Source organism: Peromyscus eremicus, chromosome 2 (assembly GCF_949786415.1).
Source record: "Peromyscus eremicus chromosome 2, PerEre_H2_v1, whole genome shotgun sequence".
In the NCBI taxonomy this organism is placed as follows: domain Eukaryota; kingdom Metazoa; phylum Chordata; class Mammalia; order Rodentia; family Cricetidae; genus Peromyscus; species Peromyscus eremicus.
Window position 1 is genome coordinate 37,508,397 of NC_081417.1, and position 19,890 is coordinate 37,528,286.

Consider the following 19,890-nt stretch of genomic DNA (forward strand, 5'->3'; position numbering starts at 1 on the left):
GCTAATGCCACACAGTCAGCTGCCAACTAGGACTAGAGCTGTATCTTGGCACATGTGGGCAAGTGTAATGCTTATTAATCCAAAAGATAAGGTGCTATTATAAAAATAGAGGTAGAAAATCCTAGCTAAGTCAAGATTCAGAAAATTTTAAATATTTGATTCAGGCAATATTTACTATATCAAACATTAATTTTAATAACTACATATAAGGTAACATAAACCCAAGACATTGACCAGATCAAAAGGTATCAGATTCCATGACCACTAGACTACTTTGCCTGAATTACCATTCTCTGACTATAGATGGGTGCATACCCTCATTACATGAGTGCTTGTTTATTGTTTATATTAGAAAAATAATATTTCTTTAGAGATTTCACATAGTACTTCAAATTGGGACTATTTGTAAGGATTCAGTCAGCTACAGTCTCCTTAAGGACCACTTGAAACGTCTTTTGTCTGTTTCACAGATAGACCTGTAGAAGAGGAAAAAAAAATAAAAGAAAATACATTCAACAATGCATCAATACAGCTGAATATCAAAAGGAGAGGTTGGGACTTTATTCAGTGCTTTCTTCTACTGTATGAACTTTTGCCATGACAATGATCTTGGCATACATTGATCTTGCTTATATTAGCAACGCTTTTTAAAAAAAATAGTATATAAAATTTTGGTATCAGCAAGAACCCCTAATCAGAATGTTATTTTGTATTTTTCTGCTTCATGTCATAATTATATCTAATATTTCTGGCTCACAAACTAAACTGTAAATATTTTTAAGAGGAGTATCAATCTCCACACTGCTCAAGGGCTTGAAAGAATACTTTGCATACAGCAAATTGTTCAATAGATGCTTATTTAATGAGAGAGAAGGAACAAAGGGAGGAAGCATGGGAGAAAACAGGAAGAAGGGACTCCAACTCTTTATGCATAATTCTTCTTTATCCAGAATTAATTGTCTACTCCCAACAACCCCAGCTCACTCATTTATTGGACTAATTCCTATCACCCTTCAATATAATTCTCTCTGGATTCTTGCTTAGAATTGCCGGTACACACACATATCCTAATGATGCTTAGTAGTCTGAATTTTGGCAAGATGATTGTTCATTATATATCCTGTTCATGCTTTTTTCCACATGATTTCCTTGTTGGTAAACTGTACTATTTGCCATGCCACCCACAACTGTGATGTGCTATTTCCTACTGTATTTCCAAAGCCATTTACTAGAAATGAATGACCAATATGACAATGTTTCTAGGAGATCTTGGATTGAAGAGCAGTCTACCTATATGCCATGCAAAGAACATTTGAAAAGCTACAGGGTCATGATAGTTATAACCAAGCGGTAGAATCACGCTGTGGAAGACAGGTACAAACAGACAGAGAAAAAAATCTGGAAGGGCTTAGAGCTTAGAGCAAGGAAAGATAAGATTTTTTAACCACATTTTTAAACAAAAAGTCTTAGAGGAAGGAAAAGGGAGGGAAGGGAGAGAAGGGGAAGGGAAGGGAAGGAAGGGAATGAGAAGGAAGAAGAGAGGAAGGGAAGGGTGGGGAGGGGAGGTTAGGGAAGGGAAGGGAGAGGAATATAAGGGAGGGGAGGGGCAGTGAGAGAAAGGGAAGGGAGGGGGAGAGGAGAGAAGGGGAAGGGAAGGGGAAGAGAAGGAAAGGAGAAGGGAAGGGAGGGGAGGGGGAAGGGAAGGAAGGGAAGGGAAGGGAGGGAGGGAAGGGAAGGGGAGGGAAGAAAATGGGAGGGAAGAGAAGGGAAGGGAAGGGAGAGGAGGGGAAGGGCAGGAGATGGGAGGGGAGGGAAGGGAAGGAGAGGAGGAAAGAGAGATAATGTTGGGTACTTGACACAGACTATTTTCTCTTGAAGTCATGAGCAATATGTATTTTAAACAATCTGAACTATGAGCAGTTGTAGAGAGTACCCACAGTTACCTGCCACTGATATTAAGTGCCCTGAGCAAACATACCGGAGTAGATCAGGGTAGGACAAGAAGAGCACGGGACACAAAGAAGATCAGCAGAACCTGTACAATTGAGAGAAAAGAGGTAACACACTGGATCTAGAACAGAAATACAATTTTCCCTTGGCTTAACCCATTCCTTCATATAACTAATCACAATTAATATCAAACTTGCACTTACAGTATGTACAGTATGTGCAGAATGATAGCTGTATGTTAACTGTGTGGCAGCGTGTAGCTTATCATTCCACAATCCATTCACTTTCAATTTTAAAGTTTCACTCACTTTTAAATAAAATATACAGGAAAATGCCTCCCTAGGTCATATTCCTGGAAGAGGTGAACACTAGGATGACCCCCAGCTATATTACAGTCACAATCCTGAGGCTCAACATGAGTTAGACAGAAGGTCAACTAAATAACTATGTGTACTGTATCATTATGCTATAAAATGTATGAAAAGTCATCATCCTGAAGCTGGAGATTTACACATGAAAGTGCATGAACATATACACCATATTTATAGCAATAGGCATCCAATATTGCATGCTCAATGGAATTGCACTAAATGAAATCAGGAGGCAGAGGGGAAACCGAGCTGATCTCTAATGGAAGAACAAAGTAGTGCTGCAGAGCCAGGTGGTGGTGGCACAAGCCTTTAATCCCAGCACTCAGGAGGCAGAAGCAGGCAGATCTTTGTGAGTTCAAGGCCAGCCTGCTCTACAGAGTGAGATCCAGGAAAGGCACAAAGCTACACAGAGAAACCCTGTCTCGAAAAACCAAAACAAACAAATAAACAAACAAACAAACAAACAAATAAATAAATAATAAAAATTAAATAAATAAATAAAAATAAGTAGTTCTGCAGTGCTGCAGATGGAACATGATTATTTTATTTCAAAAAAGTGTGTGTTGAGGGGAGTGGGGGATGAAGTAAAAGCAGATGGTAAAAGGAAATCAAAGACAACAAATCTATGTCTTAAAGAGAAAGAAAACAGAAAAAATTACAAAAAAAGAATCCTACTCATCTCTAGGAATGCTTGTCCTAGGTTTAATATAGATGATCTACCAACCAATTTGTTCAGTGCTCTAAGAATTTAGACAGCATTATATGGTATTTGCTTTTTGAAGGACAAAATGCTCAACTGTGTATTAAAATCCTTAGAAGTGCCCCAGTAAAAGGGAGTAATTTGATATTTATCAAAACTATTCAAAAATATTTTTTCATGGAGTATTCATTGTAAAGAATTCTATTAAGGGCCGTGTGATAGGTCAATGGGCAAAACACTGCTGTAATCATGAGGGCCAGAGTTTGGATCCTCAGCACCCATGCAAATGCCAAATGGACATAATGGCCCAGCTGCAATCCTGGCCCAGTGTGTGCAACATAAGAATGAGAGGTTTCTGGAGCAAGCTGGCTTTTTAAAATATATGAACTCTGGATAGGAGTGAGAGGCCTCGCCTCAATAAATAATGTGGAGAGTGGCTGAAAAAGAGGTTAACCTTGGGATTCCACACACAGACCCATATATGTACACATATCCATACATGTGTGTGCACCCACACATGTACTCTCCAGACATATGTATATGCAAAATAAAAGTAACTTTTAAAGTATCCATTGGTAAGCTCTGATTCAACTAGAGAGCAGAAAACATTGACATTCTGTCATTTTACATAATTCATTAGTGAACTTGGAAAAGCATGGGTTATGTTTTCATCTGACTAGAGTTCAATTCTCCTTATAGGTGTGGTCACAAGTGAGTTAACATTTCTCTTCATTCGCAAAGGATGGCAACAAGCAAACCGTCTCTGGAGTATCACTAAGGAATGGGTACTTAGAATTTTTATAGTTTTCATACTCATTTGACTGGGAGGTAGAAAAGACATTTGGACTGAAAATGGGTGTTGTTTCAGAAGTAGATAATGGACAATGCTGGAGAATGTATACATTTTTAGAACTCTTCCACATTGTAGGGTTTAGATAAAATCATGATGTATTCATGTTTGAGTGCTCATTAGAACCTGAGGTATTAAAGATGCTGAGATGTATCCATTCAATCTCTCATTAAATTTATTTACTAGACATGTTAATTGTCAATACACAGGTATCTATTAAGTAAATATTTAATGAATACTTATAATGTAAAATAGGAGTATGAAGACTAAGTTTTTCCCAGTGGGCCTTTTAAATAGATAAAAGCCATTACTGAGTTATCTATAAATGGTAAAACTTTAGAAGATCATTTTAATTACTAACAGTGGATTATTCTCTGTGTCCTAGTATGAAAGAGACGTCAGATTCAATTTATGTCTCAGAATACAAAGAAAAACCACGTCTTCACTCTGAACAATGTTTAATTATACTAAAGATGATATACAGTTCTGAGATATTTAGTCAACATTTCAAAACAAGTCATCTTGAAGGAATTTGGCAGCATGTTTCCAACAGTTGTTCTACGTTTAAATAGCTTACTATGAGACTGAAGACATGCCTGATGTAATTACTAAGCAATATTTATTTTATTTTGTCAAATATCTAATTTTTATGTTTATCATATATGCCTCCCTTAATTTTCTGGATGACTTTGCTCATAGATAATAATTTGGAACACAATGTAAATACAATGAAGGCAAGTTGAAGTTTCTATTAAAACCAGACCTCTTGCCCAAATGCATTAGCGTCTCTGTTTCTTTCTCTGTTGGTTTCCCTTATTTTCTTGTGCTTTCCCTATGCTACACAGTGCATAGTGGAATGATTCCTCTCTTTATGCTGTGTATATGCATATTTCTTTCACCTTATAGCTTTTTAACTTCTGTTATGATTTGAATGTGAAATGTCCTTCAGGGGTGCATGTGGTGGAACATTTTATCCCCTGGTGGGTGACATTGTTTTCAGAAGCTGCAGAATCTTGGGAGGGCAGAGTCCAATGGGAGGAAGGACATCACTGGACATGGTTCTTGAGGTGTTATGCTCTCACTCTGCTTCCGGTGTTGTCTGCTTCCTGGACTGTGGTCATGTGAGGAGTCCCAGCCCTATGCTCTTAACACAGTAAATTCCATGATGCCTTCTCTTTCGTAATGAACTGTTCCCTTCCCAACCATGAAGTAAATAAACCTCTCCTCCTTTAAGTTGATTCTTGTCTGGGTTTTGTGACAGCAATGGGAAAAGTAACAACTACAGCTGGCATAGAGGTAGAGAAATTCCCCAGTAGAGCACATGGCCTTAGAGCAGGTTAGGATGCAGACTGTTAATTGTATGTTCTTGTGAAGAGAACATTTTTAAAAGCTTAGTTTATTAAACCAGAATAATAATACATATTGTCTTGGTTACTTTTTTATTCCTGTGACAAGACACCATGACCAAGGGAGCGTTTAAATGGAAACCTTTAATCTGGGGTTTAAGGTTCCAGAGGTTAGTAGAGTCCATGACCATTTTTATGGGAACATGGCAACAAGCAGGTGGGCATGGCACTGGAGCCGTAGCTGAGAACTCACATCTGATTGAGAAGCAAGAGGCGGTGGGGACAGGTGGGGAGAGGGGGAGATCATGCAATGATGTGGGCTTTAGAAATCTCAAAGCCAACCCCAGTAACACACCTTCTCCCACAAGTCTACATCTCCTAAAACTTCCCAAACTGTTCCTCCAACTGGGGACTAAATATTCAAACATATAAGGCAATGGGTGACATTCCCCTTCAAAACACCACACACATTAAGTTTCCAGCATGACTAAAAGAAATCTTATATGGCATATAACATCTAAAGTTTAATAAGTGTCAGTTTTCTTGCATATTCCTCTTTTAAAAGGTGTATATGTTTTTTCAAAAACCTTAAAATGTCAAAGACTTTAAGGTGAAGTGGCATGCTGTAGTGCTAAATATGCTTCCCAAATATACTCTGTGGGCCTATTTTATGCTAGGCTATGTGACAGTTTTTCTAATTTACTAAATTAAGCCTCTATCAGAATGTTTTCAAACTCTTTCAAAAAGAAAGATTTATTATGCTTCATTTATAGGTTTCTGTGCTTAAACCTTGTATTCTACCTTAGTATCTCCCCAGCTTCTGCAGCCCCTCCAAGTTAAATACACCAAGGATTTATAACTAATATCTACATAGGACCAAGAACATTGAACATTTGTCTTTCTGAGCTGAGGTTATCTTATTATATTTTTCAGTTCATCTGTTTTCTACAAAGTTCATCTTTATTTACTCTTGGATAAAATTGCATTGTGTATTTGGACAACATTTCTACTATCCATTCATCAGATAGGCACTTAGGCTGTTCCCATTTCCTATCTGTGATGAATGGATTATGTCTGAACACGGATGTGCAATATGTCTGTAATATGGTATGGAGCCCTTTGGGTATATGCTCAGGAGTGGTATAAACTGGATTATATGGAAGTCTTGCTTTTAGCATTTTTCAAAAATTAAATTTGTTCATTTATTTTACATCCTGACCACAGTTTACCCTCTGTCCTCTCCTCCCATTCCCTCCCAACCCCTCTGACTGTCCCCTCCAAACCACTCCACCTCTGTTTCTGTTCAGAAACGGGCAGGCCTCCCATGGGTGTCAACAAAGCAGGGCATACCAAGTTATGGTAGGACTAAGCTCCCCACACTTGTGTTAAGGATGAGAAAGGCAACTCAGTGTGAGGAATAAGTTTCCAAGGACCAGCCAAAGAATTAGGGACAGGTCCTGCTCCCACTGCTAGGAGTTCCACAAGTAGACCATGCTACACAGTAGTCACACATATGTAGAGGTCCTAGGCCCATCCCATGCAGACTCCCTAGCTGGTGGTCCAGACTCTGTGATCTCCTATGAGTCCAAGTTAGTTGTTTCTGTGGGTTTCCTTGTAATGACCTTGATCCCTCCTCCTAGCTCGTACAATCCTTCCTTTTTCTCTTCAATAGGATTCTCCAAGCTCCAACCAGTGCTTGACTGTGGCTCTTTGAATATGTTTCCATCAGTCACTGGATGAAGGTTCTCTGATGACAATTAGGGAAGTTACCAATCTTGTTATAGGAGATGGCCAGTTCAGGCTACCTATTCACTATTGCTAGGAGTCTTAGCTGAAGGCTTTCAAATTTCCTGATGTCATTGTTTTTAACAGCTGAGTAATACTCCATTGTCTAAATGTACCACATTTTCTTTATCCATTCTTTGGTTGAGGGGCATCTAGTTTGTTTCCAGGTTATCACAATTATGAATAATCCTGCTATGAGCACATTTGAGCATGTGTCCTTGTGGTATGATTGAGCATCCTTTTGGTATATGCCAAGAGTAGTATAGCTGGGTCTTTAGGTAGATTGATTCCCAATTTTCTGAGAAATTGCCATATTGATTTCCCAAGTAAGCAACACATATAACAATCTCAAGAATAACCATTAAGATAATCTTAAAAGAGTACATGTCCATCAATCTAATGAAGAATTAAAAAGATAAAAGGATAATATAAAGAAAGATAGAAAATGAAGACTATTTCAGCTCCCTCTTCTGTGCTGATTCCTGAGAGTTGGGAGAAGTATAATGGAATAGAAGTCCAATTCAGAGCTGAGCATTCTACCTTTCCTACTCTCTTCATGTTGACCAGTTGTAGGTCTCTGTATTAATTACCATCTACCACCAAAAGAAGCTTCTCTGCTAAGGTTGAGGGATGGACTTATCAACAAATATAAAGATATGATTTTAGGGGAAGTTTATTGACAAGTTCATTTAGTAGAACAGTAGTAGGTACTTTCTAGGACTTCTGACCTAGTCAATCATGGGTTTTTGGCCCAGTTAAGGATACAGGACATTAGTTCTATCTTGTGGAGCAATCTTTAAATCCAATCAGAAAATTGTACCACTATTGCACCAGTGGCTGTATCTTGCCAAGCCAGTCATTATTGTATGAGTAAGATTGTTGATTAGTCTTCTCCTCTAGCACTGTTCACAGCACCTTTCAGAACTATGAAATCTAGCCAGTATGGAATAAGCTTGATTTCTTCAACATTCTATGACTCATGTATGTAATATCTTCAGCAATAGGGTCTTACCATGATGCTGTAGAGCAGTGGTTCTCAACCTGTGGGTCACAACCCTTTGGCAAACCTCTACCTCCAAAAATATTTATATTGTGATTCATAACAGTAGCAAAATTACAGTTATGAAGCAGCAACAAAAATAATTTTGTGGTTGGGGATCACCACAACATGAGGAACTGTATTAAAGGGTCACAGCATTAGGAAGTTTAAGAACCACTGCTGTAGAGAGTAACCAAGAGCATTAACACTAGCATGCAATGATTATGAGGTTCTATGGGACCCCACTAACCAACAACTAGAAAAGAGGTAACTTATATCTGGCACTGGGCATTTTATTTAATAATCTGTGGTATCTGTGATGGGCATTGTCCCCTATTACAGTACAGTTCCATGTAAACCCCTTTTATATATGTATATATTTTAGGAAGCATCTATAGTAATAGGTTTCCATGTCAATTTTTCAAAGATCTTTAGTGTTATTTTTCTTCCCTTCCCCCTCCCCTTCTGTGTTGCCCTCCCACTTTCCATCCTATTTAACACCCTTTTTTATGCCAATGCTCCCCTTTTCTCTTCTGTGCTTTTATATATGCATTATAGCTCCCATCTTTGGAAATCTACATGCATGGGCCCTTACCTGTTCCCTGAATTCTATGGGTAATTTCCAATTTAAACACTTGTCCAAAGATTCAAAGCCAGTATCAATATATGAGAGAGAACATGTGGCATTCATTTTTGTGGGTCTGCGATATCTCACTGAGATTATTTCTAGTTCTACCTGGGAATTTCACAATTTTATTTTTCTTTACAGTTGAATAATACTACATTCTTTAAAAGCAACACATTTTTTATTATTCTTTCATCGGCTGGTGGACAGCAAGGCCTTTTCCATTTTTTACCTATTGTGAATGAACAGCAATGAACACAATGAGCACGTGTCTCTGTAGTAGAATATTAAGAGTCCTTTGGGAGTATTTCTTGAAGTGGTACAGCTGAATCATATGGTTGACCTATATCTAGCTTTGTTAGTAACAGCCACACTAATTTCAACAGTTTTTTTTTTAAGTATACTTATTTGTTACACATGAATTCAAAATTCCTTAAAAGTTAGAGGAGGAAAAAAACATTTATACCAACACCAACAAAAATATTGTTGACATAACAATGTCAGATGATGTGGAAATTAATGCACACTTACTGCTAAGGATAAGTAGCTGCATTTTTTTTAAAAAATTCCAATTCACCAGGAAAGTGAACTTCTAAATTTATGTAACCTGAATAACATTGAAATTTAAAAAAGCAAATCAAGAATTAACATAAATAAAATGAGAACAAATCCATAGGAAGTTTTAACAGGTTTCTCATGGTAACGAGTACGGCATCACTTGTGCAAATAGTCAACAATGACGGGGACTATCTGCTGATCAAAAGCAGCCAACAACACACAGTGGACACATAAAGAACACTACTCAGTGTAAGAGTAAATTTTCCTCATTGCTGTTCAGGAATGGGCTGCTTCTAAACACTTGTCCCAAACTAGTCACATCCTGGATCACCCATATAGTGTCAACACATTTCAATGATTTAAAGGAGCTACATAAAATGGATACAATATGAAAACAGAGTTAGATATCAAGGGAACAATTCACTTTAAACCCATAGGTATGAAATGAGGAAGAGCTGAATATCAGCAAGGCCAGCCTCTGTGTGCCAGAAGCATTCTATTTTCTGTTGAGATGTATGTTCTGTAATTGATACCCAGCTCCCAACTTTCTACAAGAAAGCTCAGATTCATGGTCCAAATATCAATGGAGCTCTCAGTCCTTCTACTGACACATAAGTTTGCTGATAATCAGGCTCAGGTGTGAATGAAGAAAAGGAAGGATTCCCTCTACTGGGCCTTGTTGCTTATTAATTTGGTTTGTTTCTCAACTGAAAGATATTAGTGAAATTTGTTTGACAAATTGCCCCAGTTCAATCTCATTGTTTTCTTTGAATCTATGTGAAAATAACCAAGGGACTATTTAATTTTAATATGTTGACTGATGAAAGCATTATTGCACTTCAAAAAGATTTCTAATTTTGTACAGCCGATTTGATTCATAAAAGCATAGTTTATAGTTCTTAGGTATTACTTTGCTAGCCAAGATGCTGGGAAAAGTTAAGAACAAATGCAATATGATATCAGTCCTCAAGGATATTTTCTTTTCTTTGAGGAGAAAAGATAAATATATGTATGAATCCATTATAAAAGTTGGTGAGGGGAGCATTCCATTCTTGTGCAATCTCAACAACTGATTGGAAATGACTACCCAGCTGGGGACAATTGGTGTGCGATGCACCGGGCTTCTGTTAGACTGCAGTTGTATAGGAAACTAGACTGAGTGCCAAGGCAGATGCTCTGAAGATGGCGTCAATGCTTCCCCGTGCCTTTCAGGACAGGGCAAGAGCTTTCATGAACTGCTGAACAAAATCCTACATAGGAATGACTTACCAGGGGCTGGAGAAATAGCTCAGCAGTTAAGAGTAAATATTGCTCTTGCATAGGACCTGAGTTTGGTTCCCAGCACCCAAATCAGGTGGCTCACAGCTGGCTGTGTCTGATGCCCTTTGTTGTTCTCTGCAGGTTCCTGCACTCACGTGTCATACACATGGACACATATACATATACATATTCACTTGAAATTTTAAAAAATAATAATACATTTTAAGAAGTCAACCATGTTTAAAAGCAAAGGGCAAACTATTTTAAGCTATCTAGAAAGTCAAGAACATATTAGAGCTGTTTTTCTGAATTCTGAATTGTAATATGGATGCAGAAAAAAAAACAAAATAATGTATGCTTCAGTAATAAAAATGATGCCATAGATAGCCATTAACCACTATCCTTGTTGATAAATAGCACTCTGGTTGCTGTGGATGATTGATTGATAAATAAAATGCTGATTGGCCAGTAGCCAGGCAGGAAGTATAGACGGGACAAAGAGAGAGAAGTAGTCTGGGGAGTGGAAGGCTGGAGGAGGGAGACACCAACCTGCCGTCCAGGAAGCAACATGTAAAGGCAGCAGGTAAAGCCACAGAACATGTGGTGACATACAGATTAACAGACATGGACTGAGTTAAGTGTAAGAGCTAGTCAGTGGTAGGCCTGAGCTAATGGCCCAAAAATAAGTTTCTGAGTGATTATTTTATAAGTGGTTGTGGGGTCTGTGGTGCTGGGCAGGACTGGAGAAAACTCCAGCTACACACTCTGTCAACTGAATATGAGACTGGGTGATGGTTCCCTCATTTGATTCCCTTAGCACGTGTTGTTTTCTAAGAAGCAGTGTAACTAACGCTGCAGATGTGTATCTGTATCATTGCACAGTGGTGAAGAAAGACAGTAAATAACTTGACCTCCCTCTGCATCTCCAGTCCATAAAGCCAAGCACGTGGGTGACCCTCAGCATACACATGTCTACTTTGAAGGTCCAGAAAGATGGCCATTCCAAGTTGGGAATCTGGGCTGTCGGGCTCATGGGATTTATGTTGGAAGATCTTAACTAGCATTCTAATTTGAGACAAACATGTCTAAGATTGTGTGATTTGTGAACGTGTAGCCAGTCAGTGCAGCCAAAGGAGCCAGAGAGAATTCTGAAACAGTTCAGCTGCTGTGAATATACTCAAGTCTTTTCAATTACAGAAAATGTGAGAGTAAAATCCTCAGCCCCAGGGATGGGTCTTTTCTTCCAACCAGCCAATGCATTGCTCACATTTGTGAAGATGTGCTCCATCTGATGGGAAAGTCCATCCCAAAAGTATGCTCATCAACACTAGTGAATGAACTATATTTTATTTTCACTTTAGGGTCACTATTTTGTAGTTTCAGGCCACACCTAGCACAGATAAGACTATTCCAAGACAAACAAAAAGTGTTTGGTAAAAGGATTAAAAACATGTGTTATTCATTTATAACTTTGATTTCTTATAAAAAACAAAAACAAAACATTGGACCATGTAGCTCCTATTTTTAGTTTAGGAAATTCAACTCCATAAAAGACTCTAGCCCAAAGAATTTGCAAAATAACATTTCAGTCTTCTTGTTTAAATATGTCCTTTCTGATGTTTCTGACAACTGCTATCTATGACCCAGAGCTTTGAATAAGGGAAGCATGTCGTTTAAAACTTGTAAAGTATGTATTGCTGACCAATATGACACATTTTTTGGCTAGACTTAAGACCAGTGTATTTGGTGAAATTAAGTTATATGTATTATTAAAAGTTGGATTTAATTTTTTTCTAGGGCCTTGGGAATTAATTTAACATTTCATAGTATGAGAGTCTCACCACAGACCTAGGGAGAATTTCCACATAAGAAAACTATGTGAGTGGTTCAAGGGCATTTGTCCTCTATAAACTGAAAATTTTCATAACCAGAGTGATGCTCAGCATTAAATTTCATGGTAGAGACTTGCAATTTGACATTGGAATCTCTTGCTTTTGACAGATAATTGGGTTGTAACTACTTTGATTATTTTTCTACTAATTAAAATCAGTCTTAAAATGTTTGCTACAGTGACATGTCTAGTATGCCAAACACAGAGATTCAGATGCTGTAACCTATGTAGAAAAAAAATTTATTATTTTTTTTTAATATTCAGATGTATTTTAAATGAAAATAAAAAACATTGAAAATGCATACAGATCATAATGAAGACAGTAGAGTCTTGTATGTGAAGATGAGTGAACAAGAATGTTTGCATTTCCATAAACACTGTAGACTGTCTCTTCTCTGTAGCTCCTTAATAGAATAGGAGGAATGGCAAAATCCCATTGGATATCCATTAGCTAAAAGTATACTGTTAAAAATAATTTCATCTATGAGGTATGTATATACATAAATAACTACTGCAAACCAAAACAGTGTGACATCTGCATAGTCTTGAGTTTTTCTAGATGCCTATTTAAATGCAAGAGGATACATAAGAATTCTGTAATACTATGAGGACTACCCTAAATCCAAAAGTTTAAAAATATTACAGGATGTAGTCATCTTAGTGTGCCTGTTGAAGGGACAGGTAGATGAGTGGGATTGGGGTACATGATGTGGAATTCACAAAGAATTAATAAAAAGTTAAAGAAAGAAAGAAACCCTAAGTAAGATACTATCTATGTAAAGTTACATTGTTTTTATTTAGTTTGTTGGGTTTGGTTTGTATTTAAGTTTTGAAGTGGAGTCTCATTATCCAGGAGGCTTTGAAATTGTTGTCTCAAAAATTTGTCTTACCTACCAGTTATCTTTATGATTTTCTAAAGAGCATAGAAAATTAAAGCAAAAAAGTGAGATTAAATTATTACTAAACAGCCTACTACTGGATGGTGGCATGTACATCACCAAAAATCAGCTCCCACAGCAACTAGAATACCAGCAGAAAAATCATAAAAATTATTCACAGCCCTACAAATGAACCAAAGGCTTTGAATAACCCAGAGAACATTAGGTCAAGAAAAGCAGATGGTGTAACAACAGCACTGAGCTATGGATAATTTTCACTGCCGTCTATCAATATATCTCTCTCTAGCTAAAAAAAAAAACAACCAACAACTCTTGAAAATATGTATCTTCACTATGGGGAGACTGTAATCAGAGCATCTCAGCAAGCACAGAGGGGTAGATGAGTTTGAAATCATCAAGTGCACATCTTTAGAAAGCTATCACAATTTAACTTCTATGGAAGACACTTGGATAACATTGCTGTGTGGTCCTCTGTGTCTTACCTCAATTAATTTCCTTCTGTGCAAAAGCATGCATCTAGGACATTTATTTAAAACAATAGGGGTTTGGCCACGCAGTGGTGGTGCACACCTTTAATTCCAGCATCCAGGAGGCAGAGGGAAGTAGATCTCTGTAAGTTTGGACCTGGTCTACAAAGCAAGTTCCAGGACAGCCAGTGCTACATAGTGAGATCTGTCTCACAAAAACAACTACAACAAAACAAACAAAACAATCAGGGGCAATAGTTGTGAATACCAACTCCCTGAGGTAGTTACAACTGGAAGAAAAAAAGGGGGAGGGGGAGGGTAAAGAAAGAAGAGGAAGGGGAGGAGGAGTGGGAGAGGGAGACAGGAGAGACAAGAAAAGGGGTGTAAGAAAGAAAGGAGTAAATTTAGTGAATGTGATTCCATAGGAAGTTGCCTAGATATGCAAAGCTGTACATCTTCCAGGAAAGACGTGATATGGCTCTATCTCTCCCTTTGCTTGAGTTACAGGCCTTGTATAAGCAGAACTGAAAGTAGGTGATGTTTCCGTGACATATGATGCATTATGTTTCATGTTATGAATGCTTGGCCTCCAGCTGGTGCTACTATTTTGAAAGGATCTGGAAATTTTTGGAAATCTGGCCTAGCTGGCAGAAGGTGGTCACTGGGGATGGACCACTGAAGGTCATATCCATCCTTTGGTACCTACTGTGCTCTGGTTCCTGTCTGCAAAGATGTGAACAGATGTTCTCTCTCTCATACACACATGCTACATCACATTAAAAGCTTAAGTTCTATCGTTGCTCCAACTGTTACTCTAGTTTGTTGTACCTCTATATCATTTCCTCTACATATGTCATGCCCAAGCACAGGAGGCCAAACAATTGTGGACTAAAAGCCTGTAAAGTGTGAGTAAAACAAAATAAACTTTCTACTCCCTCGATACTTTTCTTTACAGAGTTTTGGTCCCCATGGCATGAAAGTAAGTAGTGTGATATATGTCAATATCTGTCCAATTGTTACTTAAACCACTGGACAGAGCTTCTGTAGTCAATTCCAAAAATAATATAGTAAAAAAACAAGCAAGTTATATGTCACGAATCACAAAGTTGGGGTCCACAAACCTAAATAAAGCAGTCAATAGAAACTGTCGCCAGGGAAGTCTAGATGACAGGCACACAAGATAAAGGCTTAATCAATAATGAATTGTTGTAAATTTATGCAGATAATTATGGAAGTGGTATCAAAAATTAATGAAAAGTATGAGAAAGCTGTTCTGATAAGTTTAAACTATCATTAAAGAGATGTGAATTATAAAAGACAATGAGATGAAAGTTCTGGAGTTGAAATTCACTGGAGTGGGGCTCAGTAGCAGAGCTGAGCAGATGTAAGAAGGAATCAAAGAGTTTAAAGACAGGTCAGCTGAGATCATCCACTCCAAGTAAGAAAAAGATAATTGCAGTTGAGACTACTCATTCTGAGGAACAAAAATATTAAAGAAAAAGACAAATAAAGAGTAACTTTGAGGTTCTTGAAACACTGGAAAGAATGTATATATTTTGGAATCCAAAAAAAGAGACAGAGATGAGAAAGGACAGAGTTTTTGAATGAACAAAGGCTAAAAAACCTCCATTAGACTGAAGAAATATTGATTTACATAACAAGAAGCTCTAAGATGTTAAGACCTATACAGACTTTGTCAAAAGTCAAAACCCAAGAGACAATCTTAGAAGAAGCTGGAAAATATATCACTCCATCTTCAAAGGGTCCCCGATAAGACCAGTGTCAGAAAGCGCAAAGGCCAGAAGACAGTGCATGGCAGATCCTAGAATGCAGAGAAGCACTGGCGTTTTGTTTACGGGATAAACAGGGCAGAACTTCAATAACTAGGCTGACAATAACTTCACTGTGGTATAATTAGAAAATACTGCTGGGTAAAACATGTAGTTTTACATAATAAATGATTCATTTGATATCTTCGAAATGTCCACCTCTTCTAACATTCTTAATCTTTTAGGATTCTTTTCTGTCTCTATTTTGTATCTTCAAATTGTTGACCATATGAAATTTTCTTGATGGTCCTGTTCCCTTGCATCCTGATCTGGCCAGTTCTACTCTTTCCCACACCCACTGACAAGCTTTTGCACTACTGTGACTTTTCACCAAGTTTATAAATCTTGTCTGAGAGCTCATCTCCAGAGAGTTGGTTTTCAAATCTTTACGGTTTATAAATATTACAGTTCTTACATTTACTAAGGAAAGGGCCCTATGCATTTTACTAAGAAAGGCCAGTTTATACAACAATTTAGGTTCCTAATAATCTGGGGAGTTCACCTTTAAACTCAAGCAAGTTGAGACCTGGACATTTGTTTTTGTATGGATAACTACTTTTTCAACTAAAACCCACAAGGAACAAACTTCCTGGCTTTCTCTACAGCTGGGGATCACAGCCTTTTCATACTTGTGGTAGCTCCTTAGGTGTTGGGCTTTGTATAGTCGATTCTTCCTACAGACACACATTGTCTCTATGAGCTTTAGACCACAGAACCTCAAGCCCGATGTCCTTGGAGTTCGTAGAATCTTAAGCCATCTCTGACATCTCAATGCATCATAGCATGGTTAGCCTCTATGTACCATTCTGACCTTGGTTTGTTTTCTGAGACAGTGTCTGGCTGTGTAACCCAGACTGGACACAAGCTCAGGATCCTCCTCTGGCAGCCTCTTGGGTGCTGGCATCATAGCTGTGAGTTACATGCCTGGCTGGCACTTGTTTACTTTGGACATCCATTGTTTTGTGGGTTTGGTTGGGCATTTTGTTTGTTTCCTTTTTTACTTTTAGCTTTCAGTTAGCTTGTGATGCCAAAGATGAAACTTAGGGCATCATACATTCCAAATGAACCCTGTTCAAAGAACTATACTATACCAAGAACATTTAGTGTCCCCCCACACAAATATTTTTATTAAATACAAGATATAATTAAAGAATACTGACTGATATTTCAACTTTGACTTTATAAACATTAAACTTCAGTGTGGAGGATTTGCCCCTTGTTTCTTTCTATGTCCTTCCAATTCTTGTCTTCTTTCTTCCTCTACCTCACATTTTACTTACAAAGTTGATTTCTAGATCACAGAAAGAGAAGGTCTAAAGAGGTGAGGACCAATATGAAATCAATACTAAGAACAACAGCTTCTCTTTGTGATAGTTGCCATTTATTTAGGATAAACAAAAATCACCCAAGGATATATAAAAATGCAGAAATCCAAGTCCTGTACAATGTATAGAGCTGCTGATTTGGGGTCATGAAGAACTCCTGTAGATCCAGACATCTGTAGTTAATTTATTTAGTGATTTCGCATTATAATCTGAGAGATCTAAACTACATATGTACCCTAGACATGAGTTTCTTTATTCTGTAGGTTAGAGTTTGTTAATAAAAGAGAGTAAAGAGGAAATCTCCCTAACCAGTGCTCTGCTTGTTTAGACTGAAAACTTATAAAGGTTTTCCTCAGTTGTTCAAAAGTATCTTTTCTTACACATTAAAAAAAAAAAAACCTGAGCAAAACTATGTTTTGAAGCACTGCAATTAGAAATGTGCACTACTGCTAAGATCCTGAGATTTTTCTGGAAACTTTCTTCTATGATTGTTTTGTCTTGGGAGAAATTAAATAGTTTCATAACATTCCCTAGATATTATTTATAAAAAGCTGAATCAAGAAACAGGTGTTATGGTTGGAAAGATGAACTTATTCTCTTCTATACTTACAAATTCCCAGCATATGAAGCTGTAAACTCTAAGTAGGCTGCTCGGTTCACATAGATTTATACCATCTACTTCATTTCACTGAGAAAAGAAACCTAGATGATCTAGCTATGTGTTACCAGCTGCCAGAGCTTCAGTGGCTCCAATTTGCACATGGCCCAGCACCTGGCTATTGGAAGCCACTCTTGACAAATATTTGTATGTCTATGCTGTGAGTCCAGCTACATTGCATGCTAACATTCCATTTCCAGATGGCTCTTATTACCACCTAATTTTTTTAAACCCTGATTTTATTTCAAACAATTTACCACTGTCAAGGGTCACCTCTTTGTACAGCATTGCTGAGATCAAGTATTTTTGGTCCTAGGTCTGATTACAAGAGTTTAGAATGGCCTTATTTGGAATGATTGATAGGTGACTCAGCAAAATCTATTAATAAAACTATGTGTCCAATATCAAAATTGTACTATAACTATAGGTAATATTTATAATAATATTATTGTTAATTTTTTTCAACCTAAATTTTCCTTATTAAACAAGCTGGAAAGCACCAAAACACCCTCTTATTCATTCACTCAATGACACAAATTGATTCACATTTCTGATATTTGTGGAGGTTTGTTAAGTGTCTGAATAGGATGGAGAAAGTACTACTTTGCATCTTATTAGAAGAAGAGGAAGTTTAGGGAAAAATGCAATATGTATTAAATGTCCAAGGTTGAAGAAATTTTTGAAGATTTTTATCTCATTTATATCACTTGGTTGAGTAGTCTATTCTTAAAACTAGCCATAAGCATGGGTTTCAGGGAAAGGAGATGAGTCTGAACGTGGGAGTGCTTACAACACACTCTTGTGGATCCTTTGCTTGTATTCAGGTTTTAGTTCATTATCAGAGTTACACGGAGATAGTTACCAAATGGCATTCTATAAGAATGTTGATCTTGCCAAATTCAGGCACCTATGTTTGATTTGATAGCTAAACTAATTCAAATCATACACGTAGCATGTCTATATAATACCTGCAACGGTTATTTGGGTTTCTTTTTCAATAGAAATTTTATGAAGGCTTCAAAAGAATTTGGTGAAAATAACTGAACAAAGCAGTAGCATATGAGCTCATGTCTACTTAAATATGAATGGACAGAACAGGGAGAGGAATGGGTCTGCATGTGTGTGCATGTTTTTTCTATGCATGTTCCACATTGTTAGCAATTGCTTCAGATTTCCAAAGTTCCTTTCATACTCCAAGCTGCTTCTTCCAAGCCTATTTTATTCATACTTTAACTGATAAGTATAATTTTTCATATAATAATTACCCTATTGTATGATGTTTTCAAAATGTCAAATACTAAAATTGTCACTAACACTAATCCTGTAGTATTCATAGGAGATTTTAGCTGGACCATCCTCTGTTGGTATCAAGACAAACAACTCATGTTTCAAAAGTTAGTTTATCAACCTCTCTCCCACAGTTAGGATAACACTGAGTCAATGCTATTAGGGAGTTTGGTAAAAGTCATTTGTCACAGAACATGGCCTCTACTCACGTTTATCCTGCTCTGCTTCAACTCCTTCACTTTCTGTGTCACTCGGCAAGAGCCATGGTTGATGCACAACCTGAAGTTGCTTTAGAGATTCATCCTGCAGAGAGAAGAGGATGGTAGATTAAAGTCTGGGTTGATATCACACCTACCAATATAGCTGAAAACTTCAGTTTCCACAATTTGCATGTTCAAAAGCCCTAAAACTTGCCCCATAGCAGAAACGTATTCTAAGCTTAAATTCCTTTTCATGTCATATATATGAATCTCTTGACTCTAAAGTCACTTTACTTTAAATTCTTCTTTAGTAAGATTTAGACAATAAAAATTAAATCTAGTCTCTAATCCTTCTGAGTTAATGTTTTGATCCTTATTCTTAGAAATATAATCACAAAATGTGCAAGATAAAATAGAATAAGAGGAGCATTTAATAACATAAGTCTTTAACTTCTATAACAAGAACGGAAATTAGAGTGGTTGATACTTGTTTCCTTCTATTACACCCTCAGTGTTTGCACACTATCTTCTCTCTCTTCCTGTCTTACTTGTTTGGTCTCAAGTTCCTAAGTTGAAGGGATTCCACTACATAAGTTTCCTGAGAAGCCAGGACTTTAGATGTGTATGACCCCACTCAGTTTCCATTCTGTGCTTCAATTAAAATAGCTCTCATATATTTCTTCACTCTGCTCTTTCCCATCTGTCAGTGACTACACATAACCCATCATTTCCCATTCTGTCTGCAGTGATGGAAAAAATGCTGACCAAGTCATTCTAGAATTGCCTGGAGTATGTAAAATCAGAAACTAAACGGACATCATAGAGGAACGATACTTTAATTGATTAAGTT

General features: G+C 37.4%; 1 protein-coding gene across 6 annotated transcripts in view; it reads right to left on the reverse strand.

The window, feature by feature from the left end:
* Positions 1-320: 320 nt before the first annotated feature.
* The window catches only part of LOC131903434 (uncharacterized protein C8orf34 homolog), a 137,543-nt gene continuing 117,973 nt past the window's right edge, over positions 321-19,890 (reverse strand). For 4 of the 6 annotated variants that reach the window (XM_059254005.1, XM_059254008.1, XM_059254007.1 and 1 more), the window contains 3 exons: positions 19,050-19,143; positions 1,979-2,035; positions 321-476 (listed from right to left, as the gene is read on the reverse strand). In XM_059254005.1, coding sequence (XP_059109988.1) covers positions 433-476; positions 1,979-2,035; positions 19,050-19,143 — 195 coding nt within the window. In that variant the 3' untranslated portion in view covers positions 321-432. Of the gene's footprint in view, positions 477-1,943; positions 2,036-16,929; positions 17,053-19,049; positions 19,144-19,890 lie in introns of those variants that run through there. The other 2 variants (XM_059254006.1, XM_059254004.1) reach the window with 2 other exon arrangements.